The sequence below is a fragment of the Hermetia illucens genome, chromosome 5 (assembly GCF_905115235.1).
Source record: "Hermetia illucens chromosome 5, iHerIll2.2.curated.20191125, whole genome shotgun sequence".
Taxonomy (NCBI): domain Eukaryota; kingdom Metazoa; phylum Arthropoda; class Insecta; order Diptera; family Stratiomyidae; genus Hermetia; species Hermetia illucens.
The window spans coordinates 47412121-47428876 of NC_051853.1; the positions used below are offsets into that span (position 1 = coordinate 47412121).

The 16756-nt window shown below is 42.5% G+C and overlaps 1 protein-coding gene across 1 annotated transcript in view; it reads right to left on the minus strand.

Annotated features, from left to right (window-relative positions):
• Positions 1-31: 31 nt before the first annotated feature.
• Positions 32-16756, minus strand: part of LOC119657371 (adhesive plaque matrix protein) — a 226237-nt gene continuing 209512 nt past the window's right edge. Inside the window, exon 5 of the mRNA XM_038064254.1 lies at positions 32-4343. Coding sequence (XP_037920182.1) covers positions 1298-4343 — 3046 coding nt within the window. The 3' untranslated portion in view covers positions 32-1297. The remainder of the gene's footprint in view (positions 4344-16756) is intronic.

Consider the following 16756-nt stretch of genomic DNA (forward strand, 5'->3'; position numbering starts at 1 on the left):
AAGCCAACATCAATATTTTTTCTTAATATTCTTTGTTTCGTCAGCTGCTTTAGAATAATTTTATGAGAAAAATTTAAGGATGATATATTGCATGGGCAAATAGGTTTTAAAGCATTCTCGAAAGATGGAGCAAGTAACAATTAGGAGGTGAATTTGCAAATGGCAACACGAAAAAAAGCTGTTAAATCTGGGACGCGACGCTGTCGGGACGGACCAGTTTATTTAGTTGTGAATGAGCACCTGCCTTCAATCAGGGTAATGCTAACCACATTGCCTCCTAGTGTACTGTTACGGCCTTGAATGTCATAAATACGCTCAAGGCATAGATTCAAATTGGATTATTGCGCCATTGATTATTATTAGAAGAGAAGAAGTTATGGTCTGCCCCACCTTCAATGCTTTAGGACAAGCCGGGATGTTTGGAGTTCCTTACTAAGACAGGCCTAGGCCATACCGGTTGTTATGTTCTTGATGACGCGTTTAATGAAAAGAGGATATACTTAATAAAAGGAGCAGAACGGAAGCGAACTGAGAAGTATCTGTCGTGTCTACTGAAAATTACTTCTTCAGACCACTCTTTGTTTCGAAGCATTCTGACAGCTATTGGGGAAGCACTAACATACATTGGATAAATATGAAATTGGTTTATTCATTAAACCACTTCGAGATAACTAGATTTCTACATGTACTATATGGATCTGGGTAGTCGATTAATGTTATAACTTCTGTTGTACCAGTTTCTTCACTAGAAATCCCTTGAAATTTATTTATCCAGTCAAAACTTATAGAATTTAATGAAATGAAGCGCGGAATACATTGGGAAGTTTTTATTTTTTGAATTCAAGAAGGATCAAGGCAAGAATCGCGACTAATGCAGAGCTTGAAACAATGACATACTTACATGTTTGCTTCTGTCCGATTTCGATCCTTTTATATATACACTATAATAACATCTCAGATTCCTTTTTTACTATTAAGTCGCCCTAGGATTATTAACTAATATTTACATTGGCTTAAACAACCAGCTACAAAATGCGGTAGCTTTTAATAACTATGGATGATCTTCTCAATGTAGAGGCTCTTAGATGAAAAATCTAATCCAGATTCTGTTAAATTCGCAGCTGACTCAGCGCACTTACATAAACCATGACATTTCAGATATTTTTGGTAATGAGAGTGGCTCACTCGTTTGGCAACCCACCATTTCGAAACAATCTTTCACAAAGCACTACTCTGTAGTTACATTTCAAAAACTTGGAACGACAATCACAATAAAGTTCCTGCCCAACTACACTTTTCAAACTCCCTTAAATCTAAGATCACGTTGTGGAGTCACATAGTAGAAATTGGGCGGTCTATTGTTATTAGGAAAAGGTCTACTAGCGCCGTTATATTGAGGAAATCCCGACTGTGGTCTCTGAAAGAACTGCTGCTGCTGTTGGGGATCTCTATTCCCGAATTGGGGTTGGATAAGCTCACTGTCAGGATTTATTGGCGGAAGAGGCAGCTTGTAATTGACTAAAATATCTCCCTCTATATCAACAGGCTTTCGGTAGATGTTACTACCAGGTTCCTGTTGAGGTGAAGATAGAGGGGGTAACCGTTGTTGCTGGAACTGTTCTCGTCTCGGAGGAAGATTTATATACTCAGCATCAGGGTTTATGGTTTGACTAGGAAAGGTGTTGACGAAAGTGTCATTCTCCAGGCTTACAGGCTGCTGTTGCTGCTGGACTCGGTATTGATTCAGTTGGGTCTGTATTTCACCAACTTGTTTAGGAAAAGAAGGTTCGGGAAATTGTTGGAATCTGTGATTAGGGCGTTGCTGAGCGGGCTGAGTGTAATAGTACCCTTGGAACGGCGGAACTGGTTGCTGGTTTCTTGGGGCATTACGGATAAATCCTGTAATGCTTCTATTAATGTTGTTCTGATTGGAAGATCGGAAAGGGACAGGGTCATTTTGGGGAATTATTTCATGTACAACTTGTTTTTCAATAGAAACCCATGGTTGTCGCGGTCGTGCAGTGCTTTGTTGTGGAAGATACTGCGAAGACGGCTGCGCTATCCGTCCATTGAACTTCCTCTGATCTCGAGGTGTGCTTGCTGTCGGTTGAGGAGAGTTAAATAATGAAGGCCGATTATTCAGATTATCCCCAAATTGCACTTCAATTTGCAAGGGTTCTGTTCGGGGAGTTGATGAGTAGTATATATTTTGGCCTTGATTTGTTGCCAAACTATCAGTCCTGGGATAGGCGATTGCTTTGAAGCCGTTCGCGTCATTTACTGGACGACTATATTGTACCATTGGCTTGAATGGTTCGGAGTCGTAGTTCGAGGGTGGCGTGAAAGCTCCACTTGGATTATAGTTACCAGTCCCCGGTCCACTTCCATCAAAATTATATTCGTATAACGCTTTTGGTCTTGGGTTCCTCGAAAAATGGCCCTGTTTGACCTCTTGAGATTTAAAATATTGTAGTGTCTGTCGTATAGCGTCCACCTCCCGGTCGAAGCTAGACTGTAGTTTGAATGGGCGTTGAGGTGTTTGAGGGATGATATTGGTCGAAATTCCATTAGGGTATATTTCAGGTTTTGGAGTAATATAAAGGTAATCATTATAATTATAAGGCTTGGGTGCAGAACTGATTGGATTAATGCGCAAAGGTTTTTGTGTTTGGACTGTTGGTACAGGTCGTCTAAACGGCTGTGTTGTCTCTCTAAATATGGGTTTGGGAAATGTCTTCTGAGGTATATATGGTTTCGGTGAGGATGGTATCGGGCGTTGTGTCGTAGTGGGAAATGCTGCGTTGGTTCTGGTAATTTGTGGGAAGAATGCTCCTTGCGTTTGTGTTTGGGGTGCTTGAAATACCCCTGCTCCTGTTGGCACTTTCCTAGCATCAAAGTATTCGTAGTATATAGGTTTCCCAGTAGAGAATGAATCGGTTGGTGTCTGTGTTTGTGGTACAAATGAAATGATTTGTTGGGTAGGTGGTATTGGTGTCGTTGTAGTGGTTGTTGCTGGTGGTAACGGTGAAGTGAGAGGGACGGAATAAGGACGGGTTCTTGGTCTTACGTAGTACACCTCCTTAGTTCTGCTGGGTGGAGGAGGTTGTGTAGTGGTTATATAAGGTGTCGTTGTTAATTCAGTTGTCGTTGTTGTTGTAGTGGTTACAACTCTAGGCCTTTCTTCATTTATTTTATTCAGGATAGAGGTAAATGGAACCGTTTTGGATGGAGTATGTTGCTTTTTAGGTACAAGTCTGGCGAAAGCATTAGGTGGCGGAGGCAAGACAATACCAGGAACCAACGGGCCTGGTTTCACCGGATTAGAATAATTACTCTTATAAACAAATGTGTATGGAGGTGGATAGTATAACGAAGGATCATCTTCATCAATGTAATCAGTTCCACCATCGAATGGAGGAGCATCTTGTGGAGGCGGGGCAAAATTCAAAAATGGATTTTTAAATGACTCGTTGTTGAATAGCCATGGTGGATAGGCGGGCGGGTAGAGGTAGCGATCCTTATCGCTCGTAGCATTTTGAGACGATCCCGGCCCGGCAAGAATATCTTTTTCGTTGTTACGATCGGCTTCGGTCGGTTGGTAACCATTTTCGGGGAATAATGATAGAGATTTGTTCTCATTTTTCGAATAGAAGAACGGGAATTTATGATCTCCGATAAACTGTATCGGCCCATTGTCTTCGAATTGGACGGGAAATGGTGGTGGAACTTTTGGATTGGGAGGGATTTTAATTTGCCTACCCGGCGCTTCGTAGTCATCGATAGGTGCCCATGGTTCATCAATATCATCTTCATTAAGACCACCACCTTTCAGGACTAGCAAGTGATCCTCTGCTAGCCAGATATCGTCTTCTTTTAAACCACCGTAGTTTTTTGCATTATCATCTGGTACTTCCTTGTTAGGGAGATAACTGATAATTCCTGGCCTTTTGGGAACATTTTTGAAGAGTTCGTTTTCAATTAATCCATATTTTCCGTCCTTGACTTGATCGGCTAGTGTTTTTTTGCTGTCCTGCTTCTTTTTGCCTTTGGCGTTGGTCTCTTTCCCAGCTCCGGCACTTAGTCGTAAGATTCCATCATCCCAGTTTCCGATATCGTTGGTGTCTTCAAGGAGAGCAGAGTCTCGGTAGTCTAGCTCGTCGTTCGACGCAACAGATGGAGTAGCAGTTGACTTGACTCTTCGTAAGAAGGTGCTTCTTGTTGGTGTGAATTGAGTCTTTGTGATATTTGGCCTCCGTCTGAAGATCGCATTTGACCATTGATTTGAACTATTATTGTTAGAAAATTGAAGGTGTCCCGCTACTAAGCGTTGGATTGTACGAGACCTGAAAAGACAAAATGGTATTATTAATAAAGGTGATGAGTTTGGTGCGACTAGAATAAATATTAATGATATTTCATATCAGCTGACTGTGTGGATATTTGTGTTTATGACTCAGTTTGACTCCTTGTTCTGGAAATTAATAGTTATTAACGAGTTTGCACATGTAGTGCTTTTGATGGTTAATGGCGAAAGCCTTTCGTTTAAAATTGTGGAATAGAACATTTGACTACTAGAGATATCGATGCCAACGGAAAGGAGCTTGTTGTCGAAGGTACGGGGATGAAGAAAAAATTAAAGCAGGGAACAAATAATAAAGGGCTCATTATTGAGTCCACTTGAGGAAAAGAAATAGCAATGCAGAAAGCAACTATGGAGGACAGGAGAGAAGAATGATAGGAAGGTAAGAAATGAATGGAGATAAAGTCCGAGAGGTATAAAAAGTTGTATCTAGAGGCTCCCATAACCATAAATTAAAGTGTTTCCAAAAGGGGAATCGGAAAGGAATATGGATTGTCTCCGAATCGATACTGACGCATGTAGTAGATAATGCGAAGAGAGGGACTGAACAAAGGCAGCGTTTCCTTTAATCCAGCGAGTCCTTAAAGCAACGGTACATCAGAAAGAAGAAGAAGCTTTTTCATCGTGGAAACCGATCAACCGAAAATACGAAAGTCGGTATCATATCAGTGGCAGCTTCAAAATCGGCAGGAATAGAAGAATTATGAAAGCGAAAGTCTGAATACCGATTTAAGGGCTATAAAAGAAAAGAAGAGAAAGGGCGAAAAGAAAATCCCATCCAATCTATAGTAAGGCCTATCCAGAACTGATGCAATTGGGAAATAGTAGGAGTAGTATAAGACGAATACAGAACTGGAAATTGATGTTGTAATTAAATAGATCTAATGACGAGACAGCGGAGATTTTCTGCGGTCACTTCATGGGAAAATATCCTTGTTGCATTTCAAGATCATTTTAGACATTGATGATAATGATTTGCAACAAAGCGCGGTAAAGATCGTATGGAATGGCTATAACCAAACAAAGGCCACTATAGTTGGCTTGCTGGCGAGCCAACGATTAAAATAACAACTGGAGGCTAAGCTATATCCAGCCTTTTAGAGAGATGTTATAGATGCCATGAGTTGTCTATATTGGAATAACATTCACCACTAATGAAGGTAGGTCAAAAAGATGCAGAAAGTGCGGAGTGGTTACTTTGACCTATTTTCGTAATCTATTGATGATGAATCTATAGGTAACGTGAGGGTAATCTCTGAACCCTACCGAAATTATAGTAGTATAGTGAGAGATATATGGGGTAGCCTCTCGGTATAGCTATGAGAAAAACAGGCTATTCAAGAATCTATGTCGTTTCCGGAAGCTATTTTTTAAGACTTTCATTTGCTCAGCTGCTACTTTTGTCCTAGAAGAAAAATAACCTAATACGAGTATTTGGTGCTGGACGTAAAAGATTACAACCCTATAATAATTTTTGGTGGTTTTAATGAATGAGGCTTTGAAGAGTGCAGCCGGTTAACCAGCACCAAGGACCAAAAAATATAAGAAATCTTCGTCCAGGTAGATAAAGCCCGCTTTCCGAAAGTTGGCCTTGATTGTCAACGTAACGTCGTTGGCGAGGAGGATGAACCGGTGGATGAATGAACACTATGGCTACGGTATCCAGGCGATCCTTTTCGACAGATGCAAGATCTTTAAATTCAACTTCGATTAGGCAATTTCTCAGCCGCAAATAAGTTTCTTTCCTCAGTTGACTCGACCGGAGGCCATCAAAATTTAATATGCAACCAGGTTGTCTAGGCATTTTATAATTTTCTGTAGAAGCTCCTTAATTTCTTTGGTCCGGTTTCGTGTTCTAATCTGCGTAGATATCGGGTTTTACTCACAATAGAAGCAACGGAAAATGCGCGAAAAGTAGAAATAACCGTACTTCGTGCTGAGAATAGCGTAAGCGTCAAAGGGACCGCAGATAGTCCGTTGCAAAGCGAACTGGGGAAAAACGGAAAAAGGAAGACGAGGCGGAAGTAGTCTTCAGTGCTAAAAAAAGAAACAACAAATCACGCCGTTAGAAAACTATAGAACAAAAGAAAAAGACGAGGAAACGAAACGCGGCTAGACTGTCGGATCTTCTCATTAAGCTGACGAAAGACAAATCATTGCGGAGAGATCCGCTATTAGATCAAACCCGAAGACAGTGGAGTAAAAGTCTACGTCCTCGTTGAATAAGGTCCGAAGGCAGGAAACATTTGAACTTTCTTCAAGGCGGTCACGGGGCTCACTTCGAGAGGAGGCCCTGGTTTATAGTCTACAGCCTACGTGCTCTTTGGAAATCTGAGATCCTAACTATCCCACAGAAAACATCGAAATGGAAGACGTCATTAAGCGCGAATGTTCAGAGCTAACCAGTACCCGGAGAAGTATTATTTTTGCGAATTCTGCGAGCAATACGCGTGGAGCCTTCTGGATAGCGGGGAAATCAAAATTAGTTGGGTAGTATGTGGGCTCCAATGCGGATAGCCTCCACTAGCTGTTATAAATGCTTAGATTATGGGCACACGGTTATAACTGGCTGGAATCAGGCACCAAAAACTTGCAACGATAAGGAAAACTTTGCAGAAGAGTTGCACACACTGCTTACGAATTTCTAGCGCAGTTCGTTGCGGAGGTAAAACTGGCTTAATGCTAACCAGCGAGCAATAATAATAACAATAATAACCCGTGTTCAAAGTGGTTAACGATATTTGTCGGATTGCAAGAGCTCGGTGTTCTCCCTGGCAATTAACTTCACAAAGGTGAACATCGTAGCTTTTGGAACAAGCAGAACTGCCGTGGAGGTACTTCGGGGATGGTGGCGTTCTAGCTGAAACTGTTGTAAATTCAGTGATGAACCTGGCAACAACAACCTGCGCAGCCACAAGCCTTCTATATATTCAAGGATGGCGGAAATTTCCGATCTGTGGAAGGAGGCACGCACCACAATGACCGAGTGCAGATTAGCTCAAAATCAGAACTCGCTGAGTTGATAAGAAGAATGAAGACCCGTGGGGACTTGGTTATAAACTTGCCACCCGGAAAATCGGGCCTCTGCTAAAGTTCTGATGGACTATTCCCTTAATATCCCATACAGGTTGATGATAACAGTGTTGAAGCCACCGAGCAATGCCCGCTTTTCACCATGAAAGATCTCGAACATACATTTTTTACTGTGTGCAAAGTCCTGATGGTATCTTAGCAAAAGTATATAAACAAGTGTTTAACCATAGACCGGACCTATTGCTCGGTGCATTCAACACTTGCTTGAATAGAGATGTTGGAAGGTGGTGAAGAAAGTGCTCGAAAAATCCGTTGAAGCGATATGAGGCGTTGGGGAATGAAGTTCCTTTTTAAACTAAGGAGATCGACGGCGGATGCTGTTATGGGGGTCGTGGATGTGGTCCATGGAGCTCGTAACGCTTGATGTTAGAAACGTTTTCAATTCGATAGGTCAGATATGCTAGGCGGACTAAAAAAATCATTACACGTGCCGGGCTATTTCTTGCGGATATTGATGAATTATTTAAGGACCCGCTCCTTGCTCTATGAGACCACGTCGAGGGTAGCCCAGCAATCCATTAAAGGGCCAGACCTCTGAAAGGTTTTCTACGATAGTTTCCCACAAGAGTCGTGCCTGGTCGCTTATACGGATGATGTTGCGGCACTTGTTTTCTGCCGCACTGTTAAACAAGAGCAAAGCAGACTTGGCATATTAGTGCGACGGGTAAGTGGATCGATGAATGTTCAAAGCTTCAATTTGCACTGGAAGTAGCATTTTGACCAAAAGGAGAATCTCGAACCTGAACCTCATATCGATCTGCCAGTTGATTATGTAGTTAAAACCAACGGCCAAGTACATTGGGTTAATGCTCGACTTTAAGTTGGGCTTTTTCCAGTGAATCAAAGCAGCTGCGGACAAGGCTGCAGCTGGAGTTTCAGCCTTATGGCCCCTAAATGACGAACATTGGGGGTACACCTGCCAGGAAATGTCTTCTTATCAGTGTAATGCAGTCCATTCTGCTCTACGTCGCGGAGGCACGGACTGATACCGTTGGAAAAGAGATGTATCGTAAACGCTTTGCCTAAGTACAACGACCGGGAGCTTTGCCAGTGGCATCTGTCTGTTATATTATCTCAGAACTGGTTGTGATGACCGTCTATAAGCGTAAGGGAGAAGACTCAGGAGAAGTGATTGCTCGCCAAGAACGGCAACGTATACTAAATGAGTTGCAACTCTCTTGGCAAAATGAGCCGAGAGGCAGATAGACTGTGCGGCTCATTGACAATTTAATTTCGTGGCTGAGTCGAAAGCGTGTTAAGATGCATTACTTTGTGATTTTTTTGGAAAGTTAAGTTTTTCGACCCTATTCACGAAAGGCGCTATAACTCTGTAACGGTCAAAGATAGAATCTTCCCACTGTTGTTTAATGTATCAAGAATAACCAGCACGAGGAGGAAACCAATCGCAAATTAATGGGCTTGAAGGGGAACCAAATCAAAGCGTGAGACCAACTGTGCTCCGATTCGGTATTAGCGATCGCTTGTCAGACAAATTGAAATCACATCACAAGAATGCATACTTAGTTAGTTAGTTTAGTTTACTGGGAGGAGCCGCAGCTCTGAGCACTCAGGCCATTGTTTGGCTCATTGTACTATCTCCGTAAATCGCCTATTCCCGCCTACGGCGTCCGCAGGCTTCAGCGAATCTGGGAAGATTCCCCGGGGGAGAGAGTGTGCAGATTCTTCATTGAAGAAAACCTTGCCAAGGTGTGTTCGTCTGAGATATTAGGAGGCCGGACAGCTGCATAAAAGGTGCAGGGCCGTCTCCTCCTCCTCCTCACATTGGCTGCACATAGTCGAAACCACCACCCCAAACTTTTCCATACGCTAGTTTAAGGAGCAGTGTCCCGTTAAAACAGATTCGAATGGTGCCACCTCTTCCTTTTTTTCGCAGACATTCTTCTGTTGCAAATGAAATGGCATATGTATATCTCCGCCTGGAATATGATCGTCATTTTTCCGAGAGGTCGGGCCAGTTCTATAATCGGATTCCCCGAGAACACCCCTGCGTCCGATTTGCCCTCCATGACTGATCCGTCGGTGAAGATTATTAAGTCTGTAATATAAAAAGATTCATGGCCATTTGTCGACCATTCTTCTTTATCGGTGATTACGACAGTGCATGTCTTTTCAAAGACGAATCTGGAAACCATATCGGCATCAGGGCTACCGGATGTTTGTCAAGCAATGTCCAGATAGACCGTGTGATTGGCCGCCTTTCCACGCCGCAATGGTATCGAGTCTATATGCGTCATTGGCTGCTTTCCGTTTCACCTCCAAGTGAATTGGGGGTAAATTTAGGATAACTTCAAGTGCGCAGTCGGCATAGTAGTCATTGCTCCAGTAATACTTAGGCAACCAAGTCTCTGAATATGCATTAGCAGCTTCCTACTGTTAGTAAAATTCAGTCTCGGCCACCAGACGATGCATACATCAAAATGGGTTTTATTGTGGATGTATACATCCAGTGTATCTGCTTTGGTGAAAGTCTCTAGGTCTGACTTATCGTATTCCTACAGCACCAGAGCAATCTGCAGGATTTCTGATATTGTTCCTGAATATGGTGCTTCTACGTTAATTTGGAGTCGAACTGTACTCCTAAATACTTGACTGTTTGTGCCAGCTGGATTTCCGCCCCTGCTAAGGTGGGTAGCTTATTGCAGCCCCACCTGATGTTCCTAGTGAATATAACCAGTCCAGTCTTCCTAGCGTTCACCGTGAGTCCATTCCGGAGGCACCAATTATGGATTTCATGCAGAGTCATATACTGTGTCCGCAAATGCTTGCGTGAAGACTTCTTTGTCCTCCAGAAGCCACATCAGGGTACCCATTCCCAAGAGCCATAACAGTGGAGAGAGAACCCTTCCCTGTGGGCAGCCCCTAAGACCCCCGCCTTCAATGGACTTCTGGCCGACCGATATGTGGAATTTTCTCCACTCTAGCATGTGAAGGATTCACCTGATTAGCAGCGTTTCGATTCCATGCTGTCTTGCCGCTTCGCAAATTGCCGCGAATGAGGCATAATTGAAGGCACCTTCGATGTTCATGAATGCGCCTGAAGGCGTATCCTTTTTCGGACATCGCCTTTTAAATTTTTGCCCGTAAGTTCATGGAGTGCTGTCTCCGTGGATTTGCCTGGCCACTTAGGAATGTGTGTATCCTTTATCAACCGATCTATTAGTCTTTTTAGTACTTTAGTAGAAAAGACATTAGACTCATCAGTTGGAAGCTTTTTGCGTGTTGTATAGGTGGGTTTCCCTGGTTTGGGAATGAATAACACCCTTCAGATCACGGCAGGTAATTAGAATATAAACGTGTGCTAGGCATGTGCGATATATATTCCGAATAGTAGACCCCTGTATTACTAGCGCAGGAATGATGCCATCCGGACGTGCAGACTTGTATCTATGGAGCGAGTTAAATGCCCATTTTACACGTTCCAGTGATACTACTTTGCATGCCAGATTCTAGTCTCTCGGTTTGAGGGCTGTATATATCTGGTGGGCCCGAGATTCGAATTTGGATGCTGTCTGGGAAGTGCACTTCAAGCAAATGGTTTGCCGTTTCTTCATCGCTTTCTGTGGACCTCCCGTTCTGTAAACGTAAATAACCCACTTTCTGGCTACGTTCTTTAAGCAGAATCCGCTTCAGCTTTGAGGTAACCTAAAGAGAGTTAGTCTCTTCGCAAAAGCCGTCTCTATGATGATCGTTTAGCCGATTTTATGCTTTCTGTGCCTCTTTATAGCGATTCCAGCTAGTGTCTGAATCACGCTTCAGAGCACGATTTTATATATCACCCAATCTATCTTCCCGCGGATTCCGAAATGGAGTAGGTGGAGGTGGATCCATGCCCATTACGAATTCAATGCGTCTGTGATCCGAGAGCGTGATATCATTTGATACTCCCCACTCTGCAACCAAAGCCGCGATGTCAGGAGATGCCACCGTGATGTCGATGACCTCTCGTCTGACCACGTTGAAGAAAGTGGTTTCATTACACAAATTAAGGATCTGCAAATCGGTTCCTACTAGATACTCCAGTAGTTTCGATCATGTTGCATTGGATGTGGGAAATTTCCCAGCATATGTGGTGAGCGTTGACATCACATCCTGCTATTACTCCATGCTCTTACTTTTGGCATATTGGATAGCTCTGATGAATGTTCCACTGGGAACGTCTTCCGCATCGTAGAAAATATGCAGAGCACCATAGTACCTGTTTATCTCCCTATAACTTTTTATGGTTAGTTTAGCCGATGTGGTGTTGCCATCACATAGGTCATTAACCAAATTAGCCTGGAAGTCTTTTGAGACTACCATGCAGGAGCGGGTCGATCGCTTCCATTGACATATAACAGGTCAGCATGTTGGAAGTTTAGGCCCCCATACTACTCCACCAACAACCCACGGTTCTTGGATGAGGTATATAATGTCTTGCAGCTATTGATCCGACGACTGATAAGTGCAGTCGCCGCTTTATAATGGGTCAAATTTATTTGGGAAATGTGGCACCTCATCTACGATTCAGATGATGGTCCCTAGCCCGGAAGTAGAGTCGGGCAGCCCGATTGGGGGCACGGTTTAAGGCGGCTTACATGCGGGTTCCGCGGACGCCGATAGTGAGAAAACTTCCCGGCCTAATCGGCTCTCTCTCTTGTTTTGCTGCCTAGTAAGCAATCCAGGTGGAAGTGTTGAGGTATTCTGCACACCAAGTGGTTCCAGAACCCCAGCACCAGTCCGCTCTTCTTCAGGGAGCCAGAGGAAGCACTTTTTAAACGATGGTAGATCAGAGACCCTTACAACGAGGACCCAGTGTGTAAAGTAGGGAAACCTAGGGAATAGCTAGAGGTAAGGCTAAAGCACCTGGTCATTTGGAAAAAAATAAAGCTCGTTTTATTATTTGCATATATTGTGCTCCGGGAACAAACTTTTTTTCTAAATTTCAAATATGAGCTAACGTACTCCAAACTTCAACTACGATTCTAAAATTTCTGGTCGACTATGGGGGCTGATATACTACACTATAAGCACATGGAGCACAATATTTCTTTACGACGTAATGCAATCTCCCTTAATACTATTATTATTTAAATGGATAACGATCAACCGATCGATTGATTACTATGATTAGTTTGACTGATTTTATCTGAAGGTTTAACCGAGTGGAGACTAGCAAAATGCAAACATTTTCCGGTGAAAGCATATAAATGTCATGGCGGTCACCTGGAAGGAATTACTTTGCATGCAAAAACTGATTTTTTGCCCATCACCTCTCCAATTACTAACTATTCATTCGTAGAAAAATAACTCCATGAAACCAAATTCTTAACCATTCAGATATCATTTCTTTTTGAATTTCAATTAATCTTATTATGGCGATTGTCTCGGCAAAAAAAATGAACAACTTGGATGATGATCAGAAATTGAAACGATACAAACAGATAAATTATATAATTTGGTTTGATCAGTAGGCGAAATGGTCTCGCCTACATGACTTAATTGAAACCAAATCATGGCACAGGTGATTCGGTCAGTATCCATCTTTCAGTGGGAGATCTATTGTAGTATCTTCTGCGATTAGGTATTATTGCAAATAAGCCAGACTTAAGAGCACTTAACCTTAGGAGAATGTGGTGTAGTTCAATGAGGATGACACGAAAAGTTTGCAGTTCGATTGCGAAATTTTTATGAATGCCGCGGAATTTGGATAAAATTTTTGTCCCTTTTATCTACAGGTCAAAAACGATCCGCTTTCATTTTCGCGCTCTTTGGAAACACTCAGAAAGGAGACTAAACTAAAAGACCCAAGCTGTACGGCGTTGTAGGAACGGCATAGTCTCCGGGATCGTTGAGTGAAAGAAGATGTCGAGCTCAGCGAAGGGACTTCAGGAATGTCTGCACTACGTGTACTACGCAGTTGGCAGAACAGTTTATCAGGCAATTACGAAGTTTGACAAAGTTGCACACCAAGCTATCTTGGTCAACGACCAATGTGATGTCGACACCACAACGATCGAATTGACCATAAAAAGCCAACAGCGAGATAAGGAGATTCCATGGTGCTCTGTTTTTTTCCCTTATGACGTAGATGAAGTTCCAGTGGAACATTTATCAAAGCTAACCAATATGCCAAAAGGAAAGGCATGTGAATAATAGCAGGGTGTGATGTTAACGTCCACCGTATATGCTGGAGAAGTTTCAAAATCAACGTGAGAGGATCAAGACTACTGGAGGATTTGTTGGAATCGAATTGTAGATCCTCAGTTTGGATAATGAATCCACTTTCTTCAACGTGGTCAGGCGAGAGGACATCGACATCACGGTGACATCTCCTGACATCGCGGTTCTGGTCGAAGAGTGGAGAATATCAAACGATATCACGCTCTCGGATCACGGGTGCATTGATTTTGTAATGGGCATGGATCCACCTCCAGCTTCTCCATTTCAGAATCCACGTAAGACAGATTAGGCGACGTACAAAACAGAACTGAGCACCCGAATTACAATCCTTGAGGGACGCATTAAATCCATTGCTGGAATTGAAAAAAACAACCCAGGTGATCACAACCAGGATGAGGGAAGCTTGTGAAGAGGGCTGTCCACTTATGGTGCCAAAGAAGGGTAAAACAGCAGGGTGGAACTCGTATTTGGCGAAACAGGGGAGAAAGAGCTCTAAAGTTTGATTCAGCCGCTCGCTGGATTCGGTACAAAAAGGCTTAAAAAAGCTCTACAGAAGAGCATGAAGTCGGGCAAAATATCATCATGGAGACTTTTTTGCGAATCTCAAGCTAAAGCCGATCCTTGCTAAAGCACGTAGCCAGCAGTTGAATTATCTATATTCACAGAGCAGGACGTACACAGAAAGCGATGAGGAAACGGCAAACCATTTGCTAGAAGTGCACTCCCTAGGCAGCATCTAAAACCTCATCTCGACAGAGACATACAGCTGTCAACCGGAAGATTGGTCTCTGGCATGCAAAGTAGTTTCACGGGAACGAGCAATTTCACTCGTTTTATAGATACAAAGTCTACAGGCCCGGATTCCTGCTCTGGTAATAGAGGGAATGGATGCCCAGGGTCTACAGCCTAGTATACGCTTATGTCCCGACCAGCTGGTATGATGTGAAGTTAATATTTATTCTCGAACCAGTGAAATCCAGCTAGACAGGCACAACAAGTTTCCGACCGATCAGTCTAATTTCCTTTCTGCGAAAAGAACTGGAAAGACTAGTAGATTGGTTCATAGGGGATTCATATATCACTAAGTGGCCTCTTCACTGTAGGCAACATCCCTACCAGAAAAGTAAATCCACGCACACAGCACTCCATGAGCTAACGGCAAAAATTGAAAAAGCAATGTCCGATAAAGAATACGCCTTGGGTGCATTTCTGGACATCGAAGGCATCTTAAATTATTCATCATTCGCGGCGATTTGTAACGAGGCGGGACAATATGAATCGATCCGCTGTTAATCAGTTGGATCCTTCAGATGCTAGACTGGAGAAAGATCCACATATTGGTCGGACAGAAGTGGGAGGGGTTCTCTCCCCTCTGTTATGGCTCCTGCTAATGGACACCTTGCTATGTCTCCTGGGCATAAAGGTCTTCACACAAGCATTTTCGGACGTTCAAGCCGTAATAATTATCGGAAAGTCTCCACACACAGTATAACACCGCCTGAACGCAACACTGGATATAATCCGCAGTTACTGCCTCCATAATGGACTCACGGTGAATGCTAGGAAGACTGAACTAGTTATGTTCACTAGGAGCATCAGGTGGGGCACCAACAATACCAGAAGACCTGAAGATTGCTCGGTGCTGTAGGACTGCGATAGGTAAGACCTGGGGACTTACACCAAAACGGATTTATTGGATGTATGCATCCATAATAAAACCCATTCTGATGTATGCGTGCATCGTCTGGTGGCTGAGACTGAACTTTGCTAACAGCAGGAAGCTGCTGACGTAGATTCAGAGGTTTTGTTTGCCAGTGAGAGATTCAGAGGTTTTTGTTGCCATACCGATTGACAAGAAATATGATGAGAAGGTGGGAACTGTGAACGCCCAGGCATATCTTTCTACGTTGAGATTTAGGAGGGGTCCCCATGCATGCAAAAGGGGCTGTAACATTTTTTTTCACCGAATATAGTCAAGTTGGGTATTAAATGAAAGGTCTCGATTAGTACTTTTCGAAGCCGCTCTTAATTTTAACATTTGTTAGAAAGGCGGGGAGTCGGAGGGGTGGAAACTGATGATTTCTTTAACAGACTCATTCTCAGAAACTACCCAACTGAAAAATCTGAAAAAAATCATGGAGCTGGAAATTTTTTGTGAAGAACTGGATATAGATACAAATACGAATTTCTCACCATAGATTTACTAATATCTTGAGTGTGTATAGTAATTTTTCCACCCCGATCATATAGCTGGTTATTGAAATACAGAGCAATTTATACACCCATCTCCAAAAAAGGTGTTTTTGTGCTGACACACTAGAGGGCGCTGTGATCATCCTAACGTAAACGGCATTCTAACGTACAGATTTAACTACAGTCCGCAAACTAGGATTATTAAAAAATATTAAAAGCTAAATTTTTGGTGCCGTGTTAAACTTTTTTTTGTGAATTTTGGTGTTTTTTCACAGCTTCTTCAATGAATAAAAAAAACTACTGAACGAATGGCAATTATCCTAGTTTGTGGACCGTAGAAATATGCTCTGAATAAGTCCTGAAAATTTCAAAGAATTTCGTTGGATAGATTTTGGAGCTACGGTGGCAGCCGATTTTCAACATACAGTTTCGAGAAAAATGCGTTTAAAAAGTAGAATGCGATTTTTAGCCATAAAACCTTAACTGACCATTAATCTGCTATACCTAATCCATAAACCTTAGGTTCTTCAAGAAACACGTGTACAGCCTTGGCTTCAACTTTTGTCCTTTTAACGAAGTCATTCGAAACTCATTCGGATCAATAAATACGAGCTTTATTACGGCGATCGACATAAATCAGGCATGTTACTTATCACGTGTTTAGCACTATAATTTCCGAATGACTCTGAATATCAAAAAATCACTTTGTCCATATATTCTACACTATATCTAGATACAATTGATGCCAAAAAAGAAAATTCGATTCCACGAATCCGACACACGGGATGATCCCCTTAAGTTAATAATATTATATTACCATATTTTTGGGGAAATTGAGTAAAACCCCCCTTAAGTTTATCCCAGAGTTATAAAAGTTGGTAATAGTATAAAATGAAAGTATATTATCTCCAAGTTTGATCAAAATCATAC